Source organism: Scaptodrosophila lebanonensis, unplaced genomic scaffold, assembly GCF_003285725.1.
Source record: "Scaptodrosophila lebanonensis strain 11010-0011.00,11010-0021.00 unplaced genomic scaffold, SlebRS2 tig00001412-arrow-pilon, whole genome shotgun sequence".
NCBI classification, from domain to species: domain Eukaryota; kingdom Metazoa; phylum Arthropoda; class Insecta; order Diptera; family Drosophilidae; genus Scaptodrosophila; species Scaptodrosophila lebanonensis.
In genome coordinates this window covers 12,363,969-12,389,452 of record NW_022060739.1, presented here as the reverse complement: position 1 = coordinate 12,389,452, position 25,484 = coordinate 12,363,969, and the positions used below count along the sequence as shown (strand labels likewise).

The 25,484-nt window shown below is 34.8% G+C and overlaps 8 protein-coding genes and 1 long non-coding RNA gene across 12 annotated transcripts; 7 read left to right on the top strand and 2 right to left on the bottom strand.

Moving 5' to 3' along the window:
• The first annotated feature begins 323 nt into the window (after nucleotides 1-323).
• On the top strand, nucleotides 324-4,604 carry LOC115631104. Of its 2 annotated transcripts, none has more exons than XM_030527759.1 (7): nucleotides 324-757; nucleotides 1,049-1,313; nucleotides 2,138-2,283; nucleotides 2,385-2,595; nucleotides 2,755-2,866; nucleotides 2,930-3,312; nucleotides 3,380-4,604. In XM_030527759.1, exons 2-7 carry the CDS (start codon nucleotides 1,232-1,234, stop codon nucleotides 3,595-3,597), a joined length of 1,152 nt encoding a protein of 383 aa, XP_030383619.1. In that variant the 5' UTR covers nucleotides 324-757; nucleotides 1,049-1,231; the 3' UTR covers nucleotides 3,598-4,604. The 2 variants fall into 2 exon arrangements, with proteins under 2 accessions (XP_030383619.1, XP_030383621.1); XM_030527761.1 differs by having other exon boundaries at nucleotides 324-761.
• Nucleotides 4,605-6,607: 2,003 nt separating this feature from the next.
• Nucleotides 6,608-7,642, top strand: LOC115631105. Of its 2 annotated transcripts, none has more exons than XM_030527762.1 (4): nucleotides 6,608-6,751; nucleotides 6,811-7,001; nucleotides 7,063-7,118; nucleotides 7,281-7,642. In XM_030527762.1, exons 1-4 carry the CDS (start codon nucleotides 6,692-6,694, stop codon nucleotides 7,337-7,339), a joined length of 366 nt encoding a protein of 121 aa, XP_030383622.1. In that variant the 5' UTR covers nucleotides 6,608-6,691; the 3' UTR covers nucleotides 7,340-7,642. The 2 variants fall into 2 exon arrangements, with proteins under 2 accessions (XP_030383622.1, XP_030383623.1); XM_030527763.1 differs by having other exon boundaries at nucleotides 6,647-6,751; nucleotides 6,814-7,001.
• A 965-nt stretch (nucleotides 7,643-8,607) lies between these two features.
• On the top strand, nucleotides 8,608-9,756 carry LOC115631405 (neuronal acetylcholine receptor subunit alpha-4-like). Its single transcript, XM_030528128.1, has 3 exons — nucleotides 8,608-8,742; nucleotides 8,799-9,453; nucleotides 9,578-9,756. The coding sequence occupies exons 1-3, from the start codon at nucleotides 8,650-8,652 to the stop codon at nucleotides 9,754-9,756; spliced, it is 927 nt and encodes a 308-aa protein (XP_030383988.1). The 5' UTR covers nucleotides 8,608-8,649.
• A 461-nt stretch (nucleotides 9,757-10,217) lies between these two features.
• Nucleotides 10,218-10,915, top strand: LOC115631821. 2 transcript variants are annotated; one of them, XM_030528659.1, is made up of 2 exons: nucleotides 10,218-10,583; nucleotides 10,650-10,915. In XM_030528659.1, exons 1-2 carry the CDS (start codon nucleotides 10,241-10,243, stop codon nucleotides 10,814-10,816), a joined length of 510 nt encoding a protein of 169 aa, XP_030384519.1. In that variant the 5' UTR covers nucleotides 10,218-10,240; the 3' UTR covers nucleotides 10,817-10,915. The 2 variants fall into 2 exon arrangements, with proteins under 2 accessions (XP_030384519.1, XP_030384518.1); XM_030528658.1 differs by having other exon boundaries at nucleotides 10,218-10,586.
• A 252-nt stretch (nucleotides 10,916-11,167) lies between these two features.
• LOC115631495 (protoheme IX farnesyltransferase, mitochondrial) lies at nucleotides 11,168-12,862 on the top strand. The gene is made up of 4 exons (XM_030528255.1): nucleotides 11,168-11,327; nucleotides 11,394-11,634; nucleotides 11,709-12,395; nucleotides 12,481-12,862. Exons 1-4 carry the CDS (start codon nucleotides 11,253-11,255, stop codon nucleotides 12,714-12,716), a joined length of 1,239 nt encoding a protein of 412 aa, XP_030384115.1. The 5' UTR covers nucleotides 11,168-11,252; the 3' UTR covers nucleotides 12,717-12,862.
• On the bottom strand, nucleotides 12,408-16,640 carry LOC115631496. Its single transcript, XR_003996218.1, has 2 exons — nucleotides 16,378-16,640; nucleotides 12,408-12,720 (listed from the first exon to the last, which is right to left on the bottom strand). It is a non-coding gene; the product is annotated as an uncharacterized LOC115631496 (long non-coding RNA).
• LOC115631494 (leucine-rich repeat neuronal protein 3) lies at nucleotides 13,343-16,088 on the top strand. Its single transcript, XM_030528254.1, has 6 exons — nucleotides 13,343-13,651; nucleotides 14,212-14,751; nucleotides 14,809-14,996; nucleotides 15,060-15,154; nucleotides 15,337-15,449; nucleotides 15,520-16,088. The coding sequence occupies exons 1-6, from the start codon at nucleotides 13,541-13,543 to the stop codon at nucleotides 15,934-15,936; spliced, it is 1,464 nt and encodes a 487-aa protein (XP_030384114.1). The 5' UTR covers nucleotides 13,343-13,540; the 3' UTR covers nucleotides 15,937-16,088.
• Nucleotides 16,641-18,512: 1,872 nt separating the features above from the next.
• Nucleotides 18,513-21,053, top strand: LOC115631719 (forkhead box protein D5-A-like). Its single transcript, XM_030528554.1, has 7 exons — nucleotides 18,513-18,578; nucleotides 19,259-19,340; nucleotides 19,598-19,941; nucleotides 20,006-20,084; nucleotides 20,494-20,554; nucleotides 20,614-20,691; nucleotides 20,829-21,053. The coding sequence occupies exons 1-7, from the start codon at nucleotides 18,544-18,546 to the stop codon at nucleotides 20,921-20,923; spliced, it is 774 nt and encodes a 257-aa protein (XP_030384414.1). The 5' UTR covers nucleotides 18,513-18,543; the 3' UTR covers nucleotides 20,924-21,053.
• Nucleotides 21,054-22,364: 1,311 nt separating this feature from the next.
• Nucleotides 22,365-25,138, bottom strand: LOC115631077 (very long-chain specific acyl-CoA dehydrogenase, mitochondrial). The gene is made up of 5 exons (XM_030527723.1): nucleotides 25,007-25,138; nucleotides 24,293-24,494; nucleotides 23,709-24,200; nucleotides 22,658-23,647; nucleotides 22,365-22,582 (listed from the first exon to the last, which is right to left on the bottom strand). The coding sequence occupies exons 1-5, from the start codon at nucleotides 25,057-25,059 to the stop codon at nucleotides 22,442-22,444; spliced, it is 1,878 nt and encodes a 625-aa protein (XP_030383583.1). The 5' UTR covers nucleotides 25,060-25,138; the 3' UTR covers nucleotides 22,365-22,441.
• Nucleotides 25,139-25,484: the final 346 nt, after the last annotated feature.

Here is a 25,484-nt window from a genome sequence, read left to right as displayed (position 1 = left end):
CATTTACCATAAAAATCAAAATTGTATGTATGGTACATATGTATGTACATACAAACATACATATATAAAAAGAATATATGTATGTACATCCATACACACATATATTTTGCCAAGGAACGTGCCAATTCGTGCATGGTATTCTGATTTCCATGCTCTCTTTCCATGCAATCTTGCGCGTTATGATAAAGAGCGCTTAGTTCGACAGCCTGGAATATAGTCCATTGGAAAAAGATGGGTTTTGTTCGAATGAGAAACATTGAGAATACATATTTGTGGCTATCGCCTTTTCAGTCTCCATAAGGCACTTCGAATAAGAAGTTTCATACGTACGGTGATTCGCATTGCCGCTGCATAGCAGAAATATGCATTGTGCGGACTTCTGTATGAATTAATGTTCGGTTACGGTAGCTGCGAAGCGAAATACGGGCGAATGGAAGTCGCAATACACAAAACGTTTTAGGACGGCCGACCTGGAATTCAAAATTGTATATTTTCTGAACAAATGTGACTCCGTGTGTGGATGTTCAGTGAACCTAAGTATGTGCAATAAATACATCCGTTTTAGTGCTTTCCTGTTGTGTTGCAGCGAATCCAGCAATTGATTTTTAAGTTTTAATTTCTGCAATTTGCCCCGACCTACCCAACGCTTCGTGTATGGGTCAGTCCATAAGAAAAGTTGAAGTTCTGAAAAATTCCTAGTGGGAAACGTTGATGGCTTGCGTGTGCATCTACGAATATTATATAAAGTTATACACATGTATGTATGTATGCAAAATCTACGCAAATAACTGTGGGTGTGACAATATTTGAATTTATAATTGTACACAAACACACAAACTAAATGTATGTATGTATGTATGTATATGTATCTAATGTAAAAACCCTGTGGTAACATCCATACATATATTTGGGAAGTTTTCGCATAAAATATATTATGCAGGCTCAGAAAAATTAAAAAGTTAAAATGAATTTCTCACTAATTACATAAATTGATAATAACTGATGTGTAACGCATAATTGACGTGCAAAAAATTGTTTCATTCGTCAGACTCGACCTTCGGATATCAGCACGAGGAGTTTTAATTAATTCATTAGAACGCTTAGCTGCTTCAAAAATGTTCCAAATGAAAATATAAATTTAAAGTAATGCTACGTTTCGCTCAAATGGATAAAATCAGTAAAAGTATTATAAATACAGCAAGTGAGGACTTCAAAACTTGAAAACATTATAATGGATCCAAAAAGGAGGCATTTGCACTTACCTTGGTTTTTGCTTTTGCTCAGTACCTTTTTATGCAAATATACATATTCAGGTAAGCGTTTGTTGCTCGAAAAAACCAATATGTTTTAATTAATGATTCCTTTTATATGTGGTCTTGAAAAGTAGCTATTTCGCAAATTAGATATTTAAAGAAAAATATTTTATATACTTGTATATTTTTTTAATTTATATTTGACAAAGCCAAATATTATAATTATGACAAAAACAAACATCTAACAAAAAGGGCATAAGAATAGTTTACAAAATGAAGAAAATAAAACTCGATATACAAATTTAAGACAAACAAAACAAGTCATTAAATTAGAGGTTAGTTACCACGCCGTGGAACACCCTGTACCGAAAAGAAAAAACTTCCCCCGCTGGTATGTGCCCAGGGCAGGAAAAACAAGATGAAGAACGAAAACAGCTGCTGCAGCAGCTTGGTGGCGTAGCTAAGACATACAAATATAATTTGTGTAGTTTCGGAGTTGTGGCCAGTAATGATAGCGATGTTGTAGCGAGGGTGGGGGATGATCAGGAAAAGGAAATTAAAAAAAAGCTCTCTAACAAAGTCTATATCTTGTGAAATCGACGGATATGTCTCTAGATTGTATTGTTCCGTATTGTGGGTCTTATTGTTATTGATGTAAAACGTATAGTAAGCAGAATCACATACATACATAAATGACAAAAAAGTTGAGCACTATGATAAAAATCGTTCCACAGTCAAATATAATAATTTTTAGAATAATAAACAATGTTTTTAAAAAGTATGCATGTGGTTCTTCTTTTATTCAAATGCTTGTCTTTTTGAGCATATACAGAAAATTCATAACGTTTTTCCTGGCCTAATTTTGTTCATATTTCTTATTTTAGATGTTGGAAAATTTACATCGTCTCAGAATCTTTTTGGAAATTCCGCACATTCGCAATTTACCACAAAAAACAACACTCGTGTTATTGCCCAAAAAGGTGGTCTCGCCATTTTACCTTGTGTGGTGAAAGTTAATTCTCCGGCTACGGTAAGAACAATTTATTTTTTTTAATTTGTAAAAAACATGATGTTCCAAATGAGTTAATACTTAAATAATAAGTTAATCCATCCTTTTTTAATATTCCTAAGGTTTCCTGGATACGAAGAAAAGATTTTCAGTTACTTACAGTAGGACTATCAACCCATAGCAGCGATAAGAGGTTTTTAGTTGAACATACCCGACATATGGGGCACTGGTCACTAAGAATTAAGGCTGTGAAGGAGGATGATAGAGGATTCTATGAGTGTCAATTGTCGATCTACCCAACACAGTCAATTTTTATAGAGCTAAAAATAGTCGGTAAGTCATAGAAAGAGCAACAAATTAAAAAACAAAAAACTAAAGCTTGTAAGCAATGGCAATTTATTATTGAACTTGTATTCAATGAATTAAAATTATACATATTAACTTACATATTTACTTATTTTGAAATATATTTTGAAATGTTATTATTTGCAGAAGCGGTAGCGGAGATTTCTAGTGCACCGGATTTGCACATTGATGAGACATCCACCTTGCGTCTGGAGTGCAAGTTAAAGCGTGCTACGGAGAACCCATCCTTTGTATTTTGGTAAGACCTTATTCAAGTGGAAAAAAGAGAGATTGTTGCAGCTTAAACTTAATTTCTTGAAAGGTATCATAATAACAAAATGGTAAACTATGACGCCCAGGGTGGGTTTTTGGTGACATCGACTGGAAACAGCATGCAAACAAACTTGGAGCTCAACCAGCCTGTTCCAATAGCGCCAAGCAGTGAAATATCAAAGTCTCGAGGGTACAAGCTTGCTGCCAATTCGAATACTGTCAACGGCAGTGTGATTCCCACAAGGTCAACCAGTCAAACTGAGTCCACAGATGCCGGCTCGGTGTCTCCACAAAATCACCAATCATCGTATTTGTTGACGCCATCAATGAGTGTGCTAATAATCAAAGAAGTGCACTTCCACCATGCCGGGAACTACACATGTGCCCCATCCAATGCGCGACCCGCTAGTATTACCGTGCATGTCCTGCGAGGTAAATGAGACTTAATTGTTAAATATAATGCGGCCACTGTAATAGACTTTCGGATGTTTGTTCGCAGGGGAGAAGCCGGCCGCCATGCAACATGCCAATCGCAGCATTTTGGATAACGAAAACATCAGCAATACTAGTCTGAGTTTGAACAGTGTGAATGGAATTAATAGCGGAACTTACTGCCTTTATATGCCACGCTCGACTCTTCTAATAATTATATCTTTGCTGTTTCTTATGGCAAAAATAAGTTTAGATGAACGAATTTCTCCTCTTGAAAATAAATGACACCATTTACACAGCTGAAACGCTGTGAAATACATGGAATAGAGCTAACGCAATCAATATATATAAATTTACATATATATATATAGTGCGTGGATAGACTTTCATAACTAACAATGTACAAGTACCGAATTAAAAATTCTACATGGACGTTAGCATTGTAACCATAACCCTAAAAAACCAGAGCTGCCAATATCTTTTAATATCCTCTCCCCGGTCAAAAGCTAAACTTAGGACGCTCGTTATCTATTCCGCAGACTGAAAGAGACGTAGCAGACCCCCTGTTATAGCCATGTCTGTCTTCGTCTGTCCGTCCCCATAAACGTCGAGAATCTTTGAACCATAGAATGAGTGGCATGTTGCCTTTTCGTTTTCAAAGGCAAGCCGAGTATTGAAATCATAAATAGCCTCAATATTTTGTTTATTAACTGCCATAAAAAACCAACTTTATATCAATGTTATTGTATTATTTTTAAATGTACTTTATTTAATAAGCAAAGTTTTCTAAAAGGCTGATGGAGTCCCCAGGGTGGTGTTCCAAAGTTTCTGGTGGTCCAGACAAGCAGAGCTAAGCTTAGCATATTTAAAGGTTCTACAAGTTAATTTCATAATTTCTTCCAGACTGGGTATGAGGATAAGGCAAAGTTATAGGAATTTTAGTGGTATAAGGATAAATGAAAAAATGTGTTGTTCGAAAGTTAAATTACAGGAAAATAAATATAGTAATACATTAATAGTGTTCTAATACAGAAGTATTAAAACTGTCAGCCCTGTATGGGAGATATAAGCGAAAGCAAATATAGTTTTGGAATGCTTCCTGTCCTTTTAAGTGTTACATGCAATAGGAACTTTTGTCCTTCGGCTAAAGGGCTTACAAACTACAAATGTTTTAATATGTCATATGTTTCAACAATAATATATCATATTACAATCAAGCAAAAGTCAATTAAATATACTGCAGCTCGTACTTAACCAACATATTAATTATTAAATATTTTTTATAATGTGTATCTTTAATTTGTTTTATGTTATGAGATTCATTTTGTTTTTGTAAAAGACAAGAGTTTTAGTTTCAGCGCACTTTTAAATAACTTTGTAAGTCTATTGTTTATTCACCATTTACTTGTATTTGTTATACTTTATTAGAGTTACAACTGTTTTGTCTGTTATGTTATAATTTAAATTCTCATTCATCTACTTAACTACGGGGAGGCATTAGACTACTACAATCTTGCGATCAAGATGTCCTTTACTATGACTTCCTTACGATTCGGTTTCTTATTTCCCAACCATGTTGAAGTTTTACTGAATTTCAGTTTATAAATGCCACTCAATTGGATCTATTGTCGGTAAATGCTCAGTAATGGAAGCAGGATGTGATTTTTCTTTCTGTGATTTTTGCAAGCACATACATTTTAACATTAGCATTTGTTTGATTCATTTTAAGAGAGAGTAGGTTTTGAGGCGAGTTTGAGATTTTAGAACTCATTGATTGAAATTGGCAGTTCTGGGTTAAGAAATGTTTCGTATTTTGTTGACTCGTGTAATTAGAAAGTTTTAATATAAGAATTGACTTCAAGACCGATTGTTTTATTTGTGAATAAGAATATATCAATATACATACATATTCCTGTAAATATAAGTATTGGCGACAAGGGCATTCAAGAAATTTGTTCCATCAAAGCATTTAACTTCTAAAACCAGTTGGGTTAACCACGCATTTCGTGTTATCAGATACGCATGTGAATCTAAGTAGCACAGTGGATCTACGTAGTTACATAGGTATATAACTACAAACGTATATCAAAGGATAGTAATGTTAAACTGTAAATAATTTATAAATATATAATTATTATAAGTACTAAAATAATAAGACCAAATGTAGAATTCTTTTAATTGGAAGTACATATATATTGATTCAAATTTTTATACATATACATACATCCATACGTACATACTATATATACACATGGGGGCTGTCTGTTTAACAAACATAAAAGAGGCAATAATCCTAGTGGGCTTGCCTCAGAGATATGACTTTTCCTCTTTTCTGAATTTGCGTTTGATTTCTGCCAAAGCCCAGCATAGTATGCAAGTGACCCTTCGCTCGTAGATATTTCAAACTTTAAAACCAGATGCCGTCTTTGGCTTCATCTGGATTCCCCTGTAGAAGCCCATTCAATTTCGGTGAGTGATGTTGGATCGATCTTTCTTCCACAGTTATATGAATAACATCCTTTTTTAAATGCAACAAATGGAAATATTTCTTAATGATTTTATTTGATCAGCCACATAAATCGTTAATCTCGCCTGTCGAATTTTGGTTTTGATAAAAAGTACTGCAGAGGCTCTATAAAAATACTTCGATTCGGCATTGATATCGTCTTTCCTAACATTTTCTAAAATATTAAATTAGTGCACAATATTAGAATTGGCAGCCGAATGCGAAACGTAGCGAGACTCTTTCAAATTTCGCAACTCACCGACTCCAAGAAAAACATGTTTTAAAATATTGGGAAGGATGGTGTCAATGCCGATTCCATATCAGACAGCCCTCTTATAACTACAAAACAAAAATGACAATTTTGTGAAAGATACATGGAAGAATTTGATGATATTAGCTACATACTTACATACATACATGTATGTATGTACACAGATACAATACCAATGGCGTACAGATTGAAGTTGGGTACCTTTGTTGCACTTAATGTAAAATTTGTTTGTTTTACTCAAAAGGGAAATACATTATGTTATTTGCAATAACAAAATCATCGTTTTTCTCATGTTGGCGAAGACGGCAAGCTGACAACTTCTGCAGTTCCTTCCCTTTAAATACAGAGTAAAAAAACAGTTCCTAAATACATAGTTACCAGAAACTGCGAAATTGTTTAAATTGTTTACACAATTTGTGACCTCCCCTTCCACCAACTGGAGATCATGAGGCTGCTTTCTGAATTTGTTGTACTTGCTAACAAATCCAGCTACCTTTGAAATAGTTGGTTATTCTCGTACTGCAGTCTGAATATTATTTTCAGTTTATCACAACGTTTGGCTAAATAAAATTTCGAAATATTTTTCCGTTTTAAATTTCAACATGTCGACGAACCGCAGCTATAATTTCTGGCAAAAGAACGACGAGGCTACTTGTTCACAGGTATCTTTGGCATTGTTAATGTATAGTAATTTCCGGTTCCATAAAATGTTTCCTTAAAGCAGATGGGAATAGGGGCCGGCAGATATAATACTGATGGAACTAATTTATATGGTCGTCAATGGGCAGGAAACGGAAATGGCGGAGTGTCTGTTCCATACTCTTCAATCCCACGTGCCATGTACGCTAATCCACCAATGCCTAACTTCCAGTCCGATAATGTTTCGTCACCTCTTCAGTGCCCCAATTATTAGTAAGTAAATTAATAGTAGTTGCTTTTGCGTTACACATACATAACTTTATTTCACTCATAGCTTAAATCAGGAAGGGCCAGTTTTGGAAAATGGAGAAGCGTTTGCCTTTTATACAGGTATTATTATTACTTAAGTTTACATTAGTGTACCTGTCGCCAATAAATGACTGCACATTTTTACGCGACTTTTCGTCATTTACTTGGGACATTTAAATTGACTTGAGTTTCGGTATTTATTCTTTAACACACATAAATATATTTCCTCTTGACTATTTACAGGAATTAATATGAATATGAACACTGCCATGGGACCGAATGGAGGGCAGTCTTTCTGGTAATACAAAAACGGATAAGGGAAATCCATTCTAGGAAATTCAAATAGCATACATGAAAGAAAATCAATATGAAAGTTAGTCCTCTTCGTTCATATATCATTTATACGATGGCTTTTGTTTTGAGAATAGCTGGGACTGCAATCAAATGCACGGAGAAAATTCGTAGCGAAAATTATTTTGCGTGGCTTATGGGTTTGGAATTAACAAAAATTTAGAGCACAAATTATTGCCAATTTGTTTACACATACAAGTACATTGTACAATAAATGGATTGACGATTAAAATTATATTAAATTTCACCAGTTATTGCCGTAAAATATGGTGGATTGTCTTTATAAATTGTTCTGTACCTTGAACAAAACGAATGAAGGTAGTGCAGTCAGATTCGACCCAAATAAAAGATTTTTAATTCAAATTATTTAATATGGCGGATAATCATTTAGATAGTATTTGTTATTTAATTTTAAAATGCCGAATCCGTTTAGGAAAAGTAGAAGTTTGAAATGCCACAAAAAGCTAAGACTAGTGATTTATGCGACACCCCTGGTTATGAGCTTCAGGAAATAATTCTGATGGCACCCATATAATTACAAGCAAATGTATGTGAGTAAACAATAATAAAATGAAAAATAATGAATTATAGACATCATTTTTCAAATCATGTGAACTCAGTATGAAATTAAAAAAATATATATTAACCTTCAAAGTTTGAATGATAAAAAAATGTATGTGCAGTTTTTTGTAAAAGCTTCTATGTAAATATATACTTTGGTTGATATTTTTCTTCAAAATTAATTTTTTTCATGGTTGGGAATATTTCTTCGAATCTCGCAGCAATAAGTTCATAGATATATGTACATATATATGTATATCCTCGCCAAATTGAAGAGTGTCTAAACTTCAACAAGCATATTAAGATGCATCAATAGGCTTAACGAAGCAATTCCACTAATCCCCATAAATGCAAATGTATACGTATACATACTTGTACATATGTATGTGTGAGACTCTCATAAAATTCAAGCTGCCTCTTGAAAAGCAGTTTAGAATCACTTCGGCTTGGGTTGTCATCAAATTTCTTCGATAGCTCGTGTGTTTGCTCAGAAGATGTTAGGTTTTGCTCCCTTTTTCTTACTTGCAGTCCTTGGTTCTGTTTTGTCGGCTCGTGTGAACTGTAAGTAATACTCGTACATACTGTCTTTCGTATATGCAATGCGTTGAAATTTACTTTATGTTTATATTTAGATCGAGAATCATTGTTGGCTGATCTATTTTCAAAAAATGAGCCATGTTTAAGACCTCTGCCAAAGGGAATGAAGATCGATTTAACTATATACTTAACGCTGATACACTTTGAATTCAGACCAACAGATGGGAACTTTCATTTCGTGGGTCATTTAGATGTGGTCAGTAATATTGATTGATGCTACTGTTTAAAATTAATGTTTCCATGTCTACCCAGAGTTGGATGCATACGAAACTGAAATGGAATCCCACGCAGTACGGAAACATAACGCATGTATTGGTGGGACAAAATCTAGTTTGGGTTCCAGATTTAGAATTGTATAACAATGCACCTAACAAAATGATCAGTATGCATAAAAAAGGAGTGATTACATTAGCCCATGACGGCAGGATCGATTGGATGGACACTATAGATATGAGCATATTTTGCACTGGAAACATGCAGGAATATCCATTGGACAGCCACAGTTGTAACCTAACTATGGGTTCCTGGACATATGATGGCCTAGACATAGATATAAATAAGAAGGGCTTGAACAGATCGATAAATTTTGATCAAATTGATCAAACCAACATGGGATACAAAGTTACAAATTTTACTGCCATGTACGTTTCTACATTATATTCATGCTGCACAGAGCCATACATTACTATAAACTATTCAATTCAATTGGAACGAAATACAAATATGGTTGTAATATTCCGGGCATCCGCAATATGTGTTATTGTACTGGGACTTCTTTCCTCCATTGAGAGCATTGAGCTCCGGCAAAAAATTTTAGTAGCTGCAATTGCGTATTTTACCATCTTCCTCCATTTGCAGCACTTTACGAAAACCATTGGCCAACACAGCCGCATAACACCGTCTATTGGTAAGTAACCAAAACATCTCCACGATAATCATGAAATATAATCACATTAAAATACACATATGGTTACTGTAGAATATGATTGACAGCATTCAACTTTAAGTATATATTTTATGTTTTCTTTCAGTTAAATTCTACGCCTACAGTTTGGTTATCATAACATTTACGACAATAATGTCTGTAAGGTCGAAAGGTCGAATTCTATCATCTGAACGTACTATTTACTTTTCTCTCCGTGGTAAACGTTTATCATTTATTTTTGCAATAGCTTTGTACTTTTTATGTTTTTTAATTTATCATGTGTAATATGACTTCATGTACCTAGCTGTAATGCAATTTTATTCCCAAATAAACAATCAACCAAGGAATTCCCATTTATTGATAGAGTACCATTTCAAAATACAGGACGAAATAATCTTCAGTAACGGTTCGACTCGCAGTATATTCATTGGGAAAACAATATATTGTTGAACGCAATGGTGATACGATAATGTTTACCATATTAAAATTTAAATTTATTCAGTCTAGACCTAATAGCTTAATGATCTGTTTCTTCAGCTTTCTATGGGGTCTTTCCCAAGATCGTTAGTTTCTGCTGTTGGGCCTTCACTCATTATTAATCATTTAATTTCACTAACAGCCAGTGACAAAAGGATATGTTATGGAAAAATGTCGCAGATTGTGATTTAGTAACTGTGGCGTTTAAGTACCCGTGACAATATTGATTAAGTTGTTGTCGTTCATCTCTAAACCCTACAGCAAAAATACATTAATATTAAACAATAAAGCTATGAAATGTGGAAAGCTAAAACGAAATTTTTGGCTTTCTGCCGAAATAGAGTGTATGCTAAGCTTAATAAAAGAGTTAAGAGCGGAACAGACGAGGTCGACAACAACAACTCACTACACTTTTACTCAAATAGCTAATAAAATGAAAAAGCGTGGGTTTCCAAATAAATCTCCAACGCAAATACGAAGGAAGTGGTTTCAGATGAAGTCTGCATATCTTTGCTACAAAAAAGGCAATGTTGAACGATTGTTTCTCATACCTGAAAAGTTCCGCAGTGATATTGCACAATTTGTAGAAGACGGCAACAAAATTGGCCGGCCACGACAACAGCCTCAACAGAGTGGTGGTGCACTCAATTAAAGCATTAAATTCTCCTTGTATTATAACATGTATATTTATTTCTTTGCAGATTATAAAAAGGTAAATACTCCAATGGATAACTTTGTGAACCAGTTAAATCATAACAATACTCTTCTAATTGAGGATTTCAATAGCTTACAAGAGTCTTTGATGCACTATGAACATAAATGTCAGTCCTTGCGAGACTATAATATTATTAAATATATTAGTACATAAAATCAAAAAAATGTAATATATATTTTTATTTTAAAATTGTCCATTGTCTAAATATAACTAAACTTTATTTGTTAACACTATTTTAAAAATAAATTAAAATGAGACCTAATTAATTTAACGATTTAATTGTTTTTTTTTTTATATGTTCCGCAGCATGAAGATAAATGTATTTGTATTTTTGAGCTAAAAAAGTAGTTTTAACTACATATAGACGAAATGCCGTCGGCTCAGTGGTGCAAAGGAAAATATTTGTGAATAAATATTTGTTTACATTTTATATTAGATTTTGTACATCGACAAACACAAACAGCTGCTTTTGCGGCTCCCATCTCTAGTTTACACAACATGTGTACATATCAGATGTACATTTTCGTTCAGTAGAAAATCGCACTAAAATGATTTAAATAAGGAATAAAGTGGCACCAATAAACCAATTATGATTGGCGTATTAGTTAGAAGAAGTACCTGGGACTATTTAGCAGCACCATCGTCTAAATGTCAATTAATAAGGGTAATTAATACATGCGGTGGAGGGATACCACGATTACGCAATGATGTCAAAATAACTTTATTCTAGCTTACCGCTACAGTCAGTAGACGTCCCTGGGAGGAACCCTCAACTCAAGGAGTCTCTTCATGTGGAAACGTAAAGTTACTTAGCTCTATTTCCTGCAAGAACTCATCGAGCTTAGCGGGAGTAAAAAAAGAACAAACGCGATGCGGCCGCTTAGAATACCTGGATTGGATGCCAAGCCCTTTTACAAATGCGGGGAAAACAATGAGCAATTACAAAAAATTGTCGAAATTCCGACTAACATGTATGTATATTATGATATATTCAATGGATACAGTACTCATTTACATAAAATATTGGTAAAACCTTTCGTTGCAGCGTTAGTTGTCATTACGGCAATGGGAGGTTATGCCATGGCGCCAGCAGCGTTCGATATATCCACTTTCGCGATGTGTGCACTGGGAACCGGATTAGTTTCTGCGGCAGCTAATTCTATTAACCAATACCACGAGGTTCCTTTTGACTCCCAAATGTCACGAACGAAAAATAGAGTCTTAGTTACTGGACAGATGACGCCCCTTCATTCAATTGGGTTTGCGATTGCGTCAGCGTCCACTGGATTGTGCCTTTTGTATTTCGGAGTTAATGGTTTAACAGCAGCCTTAGGAGCGGGCAATCTTCTTTTGTACACCTGCGTTTATACACCCATGAAACGCGTGAGCATTCTAAACACGTGGGTGGGATCAATTGTTGGAGCGATTCCTCCATTAATGGGCTGGGCTGGCTGTGCAGGCACTCTCGATGTTGGGGCGTGGATACTTGCTGGTTTACTTTATGCTTGGCAGTTCCCACATTTCAATGCGTTGTCATGGAATCTTCGTCCAGATTACTCTCGGGCCGGCTATCGAATGATGGCCGTTACCAATCCTAGTCTTTGTCGACGTACTGCATTACGTTACACAATGGCCATTAGTGGCCTATCACTATTAGCGCCAATTTTCGATGTCACAAATGTCTGGTTTGCTTTGGAAACAATGCCTCTAAATTTGTATTTTTGTTATTTAGGTAAGTGGCATGAACTATTTTTATTTTTCAGTTTATTTAGCCGTTCATTACTAAATATTATTAATAAAAATTCATTTTTTTTTAGCTTACGAGTTTCACCAAAAATCCGACAGTGGGAGCTCCCGTAAGCTGTTCAGGTTCTCACTCTTACATTTACCCGTGCTGATGCTGCTGTTTCTTGTTAATAAGAAAAATTGGTATTTTACGAGTTCAGAACAAGAGGAAACCACAATAATGGATAACAAAACTATTTCTATACATCCTCCGACGTCTGGTCTTGGCAGTGTATTGCCTGTCGCCGTAGCAGCTGTTCCTCGGTGACATCCTGAAAAAAATGGCTCTTAATATTTATAAATTATAACTTAATTATTGAATAATACAGTAATGTACATATTAGACTCTTGCGGAAATGCATTCGCAAGCACATGCATCCAAATAAATGTATTTTACTTGGTACCAAAAGCAAATCTAGGACTGTGAATTAGGTTTATTTTAAGCAATCAAACCAACTGGAACAGATACAGAAGTCGTCGTACAACCACAATTGCCTCCACTCAAAGTTTGAAGGCCGCAAAAACCAAAATTCAAAGCGGTTACAACGACACGATCGGCAAACTCAAAATACTATCCACAGATTTGTTTGGTATAGGTGTATCCTGCTTCCAAATAGAAAGCTTTGGGAAACAGTAGCGCAAGTAAAATGCCCTGATACTTTATTGTCCAACGAGCATTACGTTTAATGCCAAATATTGATAAACAAATTAGACTTAAAATCTGGCAGCACCATGCCGAGTGCACAGTTAGATGGCTGTGGCAGCATAATTTTTGTGAAACCCAATGTTGAGAGCTACAAATTGCTGGCGTAAAACAAAAAATTACCCTGTTCCATAAATAAAGTACTAAAATCACGCCCTACAAGTAGTATAAACGTATGTTGCTTATTTCAAGAAAAAATATCTACATAGCTTTCGGCATAAACGCAACACATATCGCAGTGGTGGTTCTCTTGAGTGTTGATTAGATTAGATAAGATGAGTCGATGAGTCGGTGGTATGGATCGAATTCATTTTCTGTTACCCACAAGCGCAAAAGCGCACGTATTTATATAAACTTAACTCATTTCGGTTAGTCTGGCCGCAACCAAAATGAAAATTAGCAGAAGTAAATACATTATTTTGGCTTGTTTTATGGTTATAATACCAAAAGGACACTTGATAGATGGCTCTGACGCAAACACTACGCTCTCTACAGATGCGGTAAGTTGCTTAAAATTGTTACACCTGTCGCTTTTTTTTTTGTGGTTTCCATCTATTTGTTAAAGTCCTGTTTGATTTATGTACTACTACATATATGTCGTGGGGAAATGTGTTTGCTATAAAGTTCTAATTACATTTGAATGCTATGAATGCATTAATATTTATTTGGAAGCTAATAATACTTTCGCAACCTAAGTACACAAGGTTCAATTTTATTGTTTCTTCATAAACAAACGCGTTTATATTGAATACATATTTTAATAGAAATTGGAAAGATTCGAATAAATATTACTTGAATGTCTGACCATGCATCGATATCTATGGCAATAATCATTTTTTAATCAGTTCCAAGTTATTCTATGATGATTCATATACAACTAATGTATAATGTAACGCAAAGTTGATAAAACCGTGTTATTGCGTGTTAATACATAGGTGCAAAGGTGGGTGGGGTTGCATAGAATTCGGAAAGTGCAAAGAAATATAAAACACATATGAAGCTAGCAATATCGTCTGAATCATATTACTATACTTATATGTATATTTGTTTTTATTTTCAGCCACAGATTAATGTGACGAAAACTCAGATATGCACGAAATGTACTTGCGATGTGGATAACAGTCTAATTGATTGCACCGCAAAACTAAAAGGCTGGTTTTCCGAAGCAGAATGGAAACTTCTTCAAAATGGTGGAGTTATCTTCGAGACGATGAAGCTTGAACACAATAACCTGACTAATATTCCTAAATTGCCAACGTACGGTGTTAAAAATTTATACCTAGGTTTCAACGAAATTGAAACCATTGAGACGGGTGCTTTTCAAAATTTAACTCAGCTCACAATACTTGATCTGTCCCATAACAAGATAACGTCGAAAAGCTTGGTGCCGGATGTGTTTAAAGGATCGTACTCACCCTCAGATTATGAACCGTTGGCTAATTTAAAATCACTTAACTTGGGATACAACGATTTGCATACTCTCAATGATGATTTGTTCGAGCATGCCCCGTTCATTGAGGAATTAGTTTTATGTTCAAATACGTTTCAAACGATTGACAAATTAACAGAGACCGCACTTTCCGGATTAGCACATTTGAAGGTATGATACTATTTTCACAAGCCCGACTTTAATCAAATAATGATTTTCAAATTGAAGACTTTAGATATATCGTACATGGAAATTAATAGCTTGCCCGATACCTTACTGCATGGCCCTCGAGATCTTGAAACTCTAATAGCAGTGGGAAATTTGTTTACCGAATTGCCAAAAACCCTCTCTTCGGCTGTGAACTTGAAAAGCCTGACACTGGATGAGAATCCTATTCAGAACCTAGAGAATAAAAAGTAAGTTAAAGTTGCAGGCTTAAAAACTAAACGAGTTTTATAATACCTCAAATTCCCTTTTAGCGTTTTTCCTGAGCTGAAATATTTAAAGTATCTTAGTCTCTCTTATATGCCGGAACTGTATAAAATCGGAAAAGGAGCTCTGAGTTCACTACAAAGTAAGAATGTTAAAGAATTTAAATCTCATAATCTTCAATATTCACTTTCCCTTATTATATCGTAATCCAATCTGAATCAAAGAAAATAATTAACATAAAGAACTAGTAAAATATATACATATGTATATTGATTTATATATGAAACTTGATATTCAACTTTGCTTTATTGATTTGTCTTACAGATTTGACTGAATTAATTCTAAGTGATAATGGTAGGTTGGCAGAAATTGACAGTCTGGCATTGGCAAATGATGTAAAAAATGGAAACTTTTATGAATATCCTCCTCTAGAAAAGGTAAGGCAGTTGAGAAACAACTCGCATACGACTAATAAATTGTGTTAATCATTGAAATATTTGTTATTAGGTATATTTAAACAGCTGCAACTTAACCAGCCTGCCAAGGAGTTTACTTGTTCGTTGGGATAAGCTTGATGTAATAGACTTGCGTTTTAATCCCTGGAATTGTGATTTCTCCAATAACTGGATGTCGACCATACTGTTACCACAGATCAATAAAACGAACCCAATTTTAGCGAATAATGTGGAATGTCGCTCCCCAAAGGAACTCATTGGCGTTCCCGTAATACGAGCAAACAGTATAGACAATTCATCGCATGGTGCTCTTTTCTGGCTGGTGATTTTAGTCATTACTGCAATACCAACGGCCTATTTAGGATTCATAATATATAGACGTGGCTGTTTTGGCTACCGAACACGTGGAGATACATCCCACCGAGCTTTATATGACCGCGCTAGTTTCACTGACGACTTTCATATTTAATTGTATTTCTAAATCAACCAATTACGTACTTTTAAACACAATATATTATTTTTATACTTGAAATATGAGTTGATTGTTACAAACTAAACATTCCAAGCCAATACGTTTTCAATCTGCATTCACATGTAAAATATAAAACCCAACACACAACCTGCCTTTGGCTTTAATCAACATACCACTCCAAATCAAGCAACAACAACTTCACACAACGATTGCCAATGATCCTTTGATCAATATCTGGAGCTCCATTTAGGTTTGGCTACTCTTTTCCTCTAATGGATAAAATAAATAATTGAAACGATAGGTGGCTAGTTGACAGAAGAGCTTAAAGCTGTTTTTTGATAACATAGCATACTAAAGGAGTCCTGGACCGATGGCAACACCTCTTTGGAAGTTTAGGCAAGCGTATATGAGTATGAGTAATACCCTGGTGTGACATACCCCTCATGATCATTATGCAAGAAGAGTCCATATAATCGAGCGTTTTTCCGTCGGCTTTGTAAAGTATATTTTATATTTGCAAGCCTATTGGTGAATAAACACCAATGTACTTTTTATTGCTCAGGCTATTTAGACCTAGTTGTGTACGTATCACACAAAAAATTACTTGTTTAAAAATTTAACAGTTCAGGTAGTCTCCCGCAACTAATTCTCGTGTTTTATACTTTAACTTCCAAGGAGACTTGCCTGATTTCAGATCAGCGTTTGATCTATAATAGGAAATATAAAAATGTGAACTGAGTTTTGAAATCTGCGCTCGTATTATCAATATGTGGACTACATCTATAAATACATACATGCACCTTCGTATGTTCGTGTGTGTGTGTGTGTGTGTGTGAAACACTCTATGTTCGTTTGTGTGTGTGTCGCAGTCTGAGCTGCACAATAACCTTGCCTTTTTAAAAATAAGCTCGAGTATGTGTTGCAGTTTTTCTTTTGCTTATGTTTTTTCATTAGTGCCTGCATCATCGCTTTTAATCGTGATAGTTAATTTTTTGTCGAATTCATTTTGTATTTTGCTTTAATTGCATTTGCATGCACAAATTCTCAGATGAATGACGGCGCAGCAATTTATGTGTATGTGTGTTTGTAACCATATACGTATGTATGTGTTTTTACAGTCAAAACTGGCTATGTTATGACAGGTGTGTAAATTTGCGTTACAAAATATTTCAGCTCTTCTGTGCAAAAATTCACCTCAAAAGGTGTAGAAATGTTCTTAAGCTGTTAAACAAATTAGCCGACATAGGAGAGATTTATTCATATGTGCCTTCCCTCTAGTCTCTTGTATAGACATTTATTGTATATATACATATGTATAGCATAAATGGAGTATTCGAAAGAAGTCTAGGGTCTGCACAAATACGAACAAGCTTTGCCCGTCCTTGAAGCACCCGGTGTCGAAACGAAAATACCTTTTTCAGCTTCAGACGGTTATCAAACGTTTGTATATTAGTTTCGGGGATAACTTATTAGTTAGGAATAGTTGATTTTGATGATTAAAAAAAGAGGAGATAAATCATTACAATACCTTTTTTAGTAGGCAGGGTGAATAAAATAAAACACAAATTAAATAAATATGCATGAAGTTTGATCGATTTGGGTCGAACCGTCTCCGTATTAGAGTTAGAGGCGTTCTTCCGACAGACCTGTGTAAATCAACTACCTTTCGATCAAGAATATTTTATATACATACGTACTTTATGGCGTCGGATGTCCTTCCTTTAATTTACGATCGTGGCACATGCTGCATTAAGTCTTCCGGGCACAGGTTATAAAAACTATTGACCACAGAGATCATTTGGCAGTTCTGACTGTATATGCATTCGTATGAGGGCATAAATGTACATACATATACATATGTATGTACCCTCATACATATACATACATATATAGTATGTAGGTTCTTGTGCTTTTACATATATATATACGTAAATACTGTATATGTACATACATACATATGGGTTATTTTACTTATACGGCTGTCGAATTGCATTCTGAATACATACATATGTATATTTATTCGAATATTAATGCAGGCATAATTGGGTAAAGGTATGTACATATGTACATAAATGAGTTTAATACTTATCCATAAGATCAACGTATTATAAATACTCCCCTGCTTAGCAGCATTTGAAGTAAAAATGCAAATTCGACGCAATTGTATTGGTATTTTGCAACAAAGCATTTTCCGATTGGGTGTTCGAAGAGGTCGCATCTACAACTGCCTACCGCGTGCGGCCGCGTCGAGTACTTAAGTATGTGTATTATTTTCCAGTACAGCACAACAACAAACCAAAAGATCGCATACACACATACCTACATACATACATATATATGTCCGTATCAAACAATCATGGATTATATGTATATATGTACATATGTGTAGCTATGTACACATACATATGCCTTATTCGCTGAAATACTAGCAATTGGGTACGTAAGTGTTCAGTAGGGTCTAAACACGTACGTGCTATTTACTACATACATACCTACATACATATTCGTAGTACATACTCGGATGCTGTTGAAAAGTTTCTTCTGTGATTGTTGTTTGGCTTCGCTTCGCTGTTACTATACCATTTAAATAACAAATTAAAACGAATGAGTGTTTTTGAAAATTCCGTCGGCAAAGATATGTAAGACGCGAAGTCATATATTTTTTTAAACTTAATCCGTGTTTTTATTTTGATTTGGCACCTTTGATAAGGACTTATGAGTATTACATATGTATATACATACATATATCTCAATCGAATTTTAAACTATTGAGAATTTTATATTTATTTGTTTGGACTATAATTGGATTCACTTATACTTGTGCCAAAGTTATCCCTACCAAAATCGTTAAAAAAGAAAGTGTTAATGCGCGTTTAAGTATTTCCATTAACCCAGAACGAATTTCAGGACTTATGTACATATGTGTTTTATAACTCAATAGTTTTTTCAATATTCGGTCTTAGATTGGTGATTAAACTACTCCGACAGATCAATTGCATAAAAGAAGTGCTGTTTGCTTAATTGCTTTTATTAACTGAGAGCGCCTTTATATATATATATGTATATATTAAAAAGTATATGTCCGATTCTTATATGCTTAAGTATAATTATTGAGTTTCAATATAATTTCAAAAGTAAAGTGCCTTGTGAATTTCTCTAAAACAAAATTGAAATGTGCGCAATAAAAAAGAGGCAAAAATGGAATTTTATACAGGACAACAAAATAACTTATTTGGTCGCATCGTCAATTTACTACTTTCTAAATGGATGACGTGTTTTCACATATTTATAGCAATTTTCTTGGTAACCTTTTTTTTAGGCAGCGCTCTCCTTCATCGGATATCCCAAAAAACTCCAAACCACCATACAGTTATGTAGCACTTATCGCTATGGCCATACAGGTAATATTCCGTTTTCTCAATATATACTAGTATATATAGTTGGTAAGAAATTTTGTAGTCTTGAAGAAGAAGTCCTTCGTTAAAGTCTTTATTAATAAAGTAGTTTTAATACCTCATTTACTTAGAATGCATAAACAGTGTTATATATGTATTGGCAATATTGTATGAATCGAGGATAAACTGAAATATTTGTAATTATATAATTAGATATTATTTGTTTCCAGGTGTATGTGTAAATCACCCCTTTTTACTTTCAGAGTTCTCCTTTGAAAAGGGCAACACTAAATGAAATTTATAATTTTATTGTATCGAAATTTCCGTATTTTGAACAAAATAAAAAGGGTTGGCAAAACTCAATTCGCCACAATTTGAGTTTAAATGAATGTTTCGTGAAAGTCCCTCGTGAAGGTGCCGGAGAAAGAAAAGGCAATTACTGGACGTTAGATCCCCACTATGAAGATATGTTTGAAAACGGAAATTATCGAAGAAGACGTCGAATGAAACGCCCTTATCGCTCTATTGGTCAGTTTTCGAAAATAATGTCTGATATATATTCAGTAAAGCCAACGATTAGCGCACTGCCATGTCAACCATATTACAGGTATAGCCGTTTAAAACTCTTCTTTCACCTTGATGTATGTATAAACATAAACTATACTTTTTAGCTCACAATGGATGGGATCCCAGACAACACCTTCGTACAATACATGCAGTGCAAGAATTAATTACACCAACAATTACTCGGTAATTTATTTTTTATTTGCCTCTTTGCTGAACCATCTTCATTTCAAACATACCCCATAAATTGATTATTGATTGATTATTAAGTGCATATCAGATTCGCAAAAGTGAGCTTATTTCAATATTTTCAAAAATGTATCTTCCTCATGACCGTGGGCAGAATTTAGTTGTTGGTATATGACCGGCGGCTTTCCAAAACTAGGTTAAAGTGAATTAATTTATTTAAATACTGGGCCGTCGGAAGGTACTCAGTTAATTAAAAAAAAAATACAATGATCTATACGTTGGGTTTTGTGATAATTGCAAAGTCAAGGGCTCATACTACTGATAGTGTGTGATTATGGCAATTGAAGGAACACTAACTGACTTCATTTGAAATATTATGTATGTATATATGTTTTCATATTTACAGATATACTCACCTCAGGGAACCTTAAATGCTGGAAATACCTATAACAGTTTGGTAACAAAAGGTAATGATTATATTTATTACTTTTACACTGTGCATAAACATATTACAAATGTATTTTAGATAATGTTCCTGCAGCTTTGCCTGTTGAAGGCCCTAAAGTATGTAATGAAAATTCAATCCGCTTCTGGGACTCCACAGGTTGGTAATAAAATAATAAAAAGATTTATAGCAATTTGTAAATTTAAATATGTAGAGGTCCTTATCCATAAATCAGTTCAATAACACGATGGTGTTAATTATATTTTAATTTAAAATCGAAATGCTCTCTGTTTTAGCATCCAGAAATATAATGGAGGAAGATCCTTATAGTTTGAATGTGGAGCTATCACCGATTGCAGCGAACTATGGGAAGCCGTTTTCAGCTCCATAATGATTAATACCCTTTTTTGTACCATTAACTACTTCCTGTAATTTAATTCTATTCTATTTAATTCTATGATATGTATTATTACATATTATTACTTTACAAAATGAATAAATTGATATTTAAGAATGCCATATTTCCACTGCATGTCAGCAGTGAACATTCAGAATTTTCTTAAATGTGTGTATATAATCTACTATATAAAAAGCTGATTAACGGTAAGTATGGCGATATAATTTCTATCAAAAGGGATAGCAATTATTTTGTTATAAGCCCAGTCAATGCTAGAAAGTTAATAGAGAATATTAAAAATAATTCATTTATGTATATGAATTCTTGTAATCCAGAGAATCAATGACTCTCCGCACACTTGACATTCCAATAAGAGTGTTTTGCGGTGTTTTGAGTAAAGCTGAAGAACCCAATTGTTTTGTAGTTTTGGTTGCTTACATGTTGTTAAACAATATAAATCCGCACTTAATTGTTTAATAACCTTTGCGCTTTATGAAGCATTGTTAAACAACATAAACCTGCATCTAATTGTTTAATAGCCTTTGCTCTTTATTTATGCTTTATGAAGCATTACTCGTATAGCAGAGATTAAATGATTAGAGATACTAAAACTACATTTTGTTTCGTGAAACTGAAGCCAAATTTGTAACCTCATTTTATCATAAGCACAATTGAAAAAAAAAATAATCCCCAACCATCCATGATGATTCGCAGCGTCATTCGTATACCCTGCTAGTCCAAATCAAAAAGTAAGCAAGCTGGCGAGATTCAAATTCTGAATTTAAGCAAAAATCAGGCGTAACATGAAAAGGCTCCATGATCTTAACGGCATAATCTGAAATGCAAGCAAACTTGGGGTTCTCCTAGTGGTCATATTTATTTTGTGTGTTTAAACTAAACAAGCAACCGTCCACAGTTGATTTGCCTTTGCTTTGTTATGTTACCCTGGCAGGTAATGATTTTAAAATTCGATAGTATTTTCTGGTTTTAGTAGATCAGGCATACTGTTGTGTTTGTTTTTTGTGCACACCAATATCATGACAACCACAGGCTCACATAAATGAGCAGCAAGAAAACAAGCCAAGACTGAAATTATGAATGAAAGCAAAAAAAACTGTAAGGCAAATGGCTGTTTGCCCATAACGGAGCATTTCCAAACAGCGACTGCCCTCTATTGGTTGAATTTGGAATGTGAGCAAAGAGGTTTAATGGCCGCCAGAAGTTCGTAAACGTGCATTGACAAATATAATCAAATCTGCAGCACCACTCCGCTTCTAAAGAAGCTCCACCTATTCCAATAGAAATAATGTTCCCAAAATGTTTCCAATATTTCCAAATGTTTTAAAATTTAATAAGTATACGTTTATTTCAGTTTACATGTTTAATATAAAAAATTCGCTAAAGCAACAAACATACTAATATACAAAATATGGGATTGGTTGGAAGAACGAGCCTTTATTTGTATCTGATTTAAAAGAACTTAAGGCACTGTTTTTTCATCGGCATTCAATTTCAATTTAAATCAATTACGCCAGATGTATGCACACCAGAATTTTCACAGACGCTTTGGGCTATCAACGACATCTCCTTGTTAAGTTCTTGGTGATAGCTGGAGGTAGCGTTCCGCAAATTCATTAAAGCACGATCTGATGCCTGCAATAAATGAATATTAGACCATTAATTACTGGTATTTGAAATTGCACGTGAATATTTCTAGCTTGTGCGTACCTGTAGTGTTAAAGCTTTCGTCAAACTAAGTTCATGGTTAGCTGTGGGAAGGTTCAGCCTAGTCGCTCTGCTCGCTCTAGATTGGGTGACTATCATAGCATAAATGTCTATTGCAGCATTAGCCAACTTGCTTAATGTAAACTGCTGGTGAACAATGTTTTTGTTGTATTTTAACAACAGTTCCTCTACGGTCTGCCCAAAAAGATCTATGCAGGCTGCCGTCTTTTTGGCATAGGGCTGCAGTTCATCAATTACATATGGACTTAGATCGGTGCCACCAAGACCAACGGTGGAAGCAGCCCGCTTTGAAGCCTCCTTGAATATAAAACCCAAATTAGCGGTCGGCTTTTTAAGTGCACGCTGCACTTCTTTTAAATGGGATCCTGCGTATTGTATTCCAGTCAATGCCACAAACAAACGCAGAATATCATTCGTGCCTTCAAAAATTCTGAAAATTCGCAGATCTCTTAGAACTCGTTCTAATCCGGTTTCTTTCATAAATCCCATGCCACCAAGAATTTGAATGGCTTCGTCACAAACATACCACGCACACTCCGATGCATAGACCTTTGATATCGCAGCTTCTAAATGATAATCCTGGCTGCCTGAGTCCATATTCTGGGATATGGCGAATGCCATTGACTCTGTAGCGTATTGAAGAATATTCATTTGCGCCAATTTCTCCTGAATGGCGCCATAATTTTTTATCTTCTGTCCAAACTGAACGCGATTATTTGCGTGCTCAGTGGCCTTTTTTATGCATTCTTTCATAGTGCCAGCCAAGGTTGCGCCCATTCCAAAGCGGCCATTATTTAAGATATTCATTGCAACCTTGAAGCCTTCTCCTTCTTCACCAAGAATATTTTCGATTGGAATTTTCACGTCCTCGAAGTAAACCTCTGCAGTATTAGATGCTTTGATTCCCATTTTCTTTTCTGGAGGGCCACTTGTAACACCTCCAAAGGAGCGCTCAACAATAAAAGCAGTCACCTTTAGTCAGATACATAAATATAAGCACCTAAACACCTTTGGGACTTTGCATTTGGCTTACCTTATCCTTCTTTTCGCCGGTCTTTTTATCGGTTTGTTCAGTTTGTGCAAAAACTGTCATTATCTCAGCCATTCCGCCGTTCGATATCCAAATTTTGGAGCCATTAAGTACGTAATGTTTGCCATCAGCACTTTTAACTGCCCGGCATTTAATAGAGGCAGCATCTGAGCCTGAACTCGGTTCAGTTAGTGCGAAAGCTGCGTACACTTTCTCTGATGCTACTTTTGGCAGATATTTCTCTTTTTGTTCAGGTGTTCCGAATAACAAGATACCTTTAAAGCCAATGCTTTGATGTGCTCCAATCGTTATCCCAAGTCCTAAATCGTTGGCTCCAACTATTTCGCAAAGCCGCCCATATTGGGTATTATTGAGACCCAAGCCGCCGAAATCGGATGGCACTTGAATTCCAAAAGCGCCGAGCTCCCACAGTGCTGTTAGAGTATTATCGTCGATTTTTGAATTTTCATCATTACGCGCAGCATTATTAACTTCCTGAAAGTATATATTACCATGTAATTTATATAATAACATTTGTAATATGGTTACCTTTGCTATAATTTTAATTAAAAGAAAATGGAACTTACCGCAAAAAAGCGTTCAAAAGGATCTATTAGACTGGCAGTTAGTTCTTTTTGTTCACTTGTTAAGACGTCGGGATAAGGAAAGACCTGAGTTGGGACTAGAGATCCACGGAAAATGTTCGCCATAAATGATTCATTTTGTCTAGCCGGTCCTTGCGCAATATCCTTTTCATGCGCTTTCTTAGAAGCAACTGCCGCAAAGCATCTATTTGAATACAAAAGAGTATTTGGTTGGAAAAATAATTGAATATGTTGGGGAAAGTTGGAGTCCATTGAAGACATTCGGGTATTTTATATTTATGACTTCTAGTTTCCCATTCGTTCCTAAATGCGCATCATGTATGTATATATCAAGGGTATAAATATATATGTATGTATTTAATTTCATCTCAAAAACTGTGAGTTTGATTTGTGACGGTTGATCTTTGACCCATTACCGTGCAGTCTGTGACGTACACAAGATTATTTTTACATGCACAGCTATGTATGTATGTACATGTGTGCAGTTGATCTTGGCATTACATTATTGACGACAATTCATGAGTCCCTGGCGTTTGCAATAGGTAATACATACATATTAACTAATTAAAATATTTAAGCATTGAGCATATATATACATAATTATACTACATCCATATGTTATATGTATGTGATTCTGTATCGCATCAACATTATGTATTATTACATCTGCGTAAATTTATTCTAAATGTGATTTACCTGGAATGCAATGCATCCAATTTTTGTATATTTACACGAGCAAGTCTCAACATTACTGCGAAACGGGATTATTGCTATATAATAAAAAATCTCAAATATTTACTGAACAATGGAGCTGTAGAGATGAGCGATAACACTTGCAACAGTGATTTGTATCGGATAATTAATATTTAAAAAAACAGGTACAAAATCACAGTCCGGGTCATGGTCCGCTACTTTTTGTGATTTTAGTCATTTTGGCATCTTTTAGATTGCTTGCTGATTATATTTCAAAGATGTTCATCAATCAAAACAAAGCACTCTTTCGATTTAGAAAATACTATTTTGGGTAGGATTTTTTCCAAATATAATTGTCATTCTATTCACCGTGGTAGCTCTATCAATGTGCTTACTCAACTCCACCATTTTCACCATATGGGGGTTTTACTAGAAACTAATAAAAAAAATGTAGGCAAAGGTCAATCATCAAAAATGTATA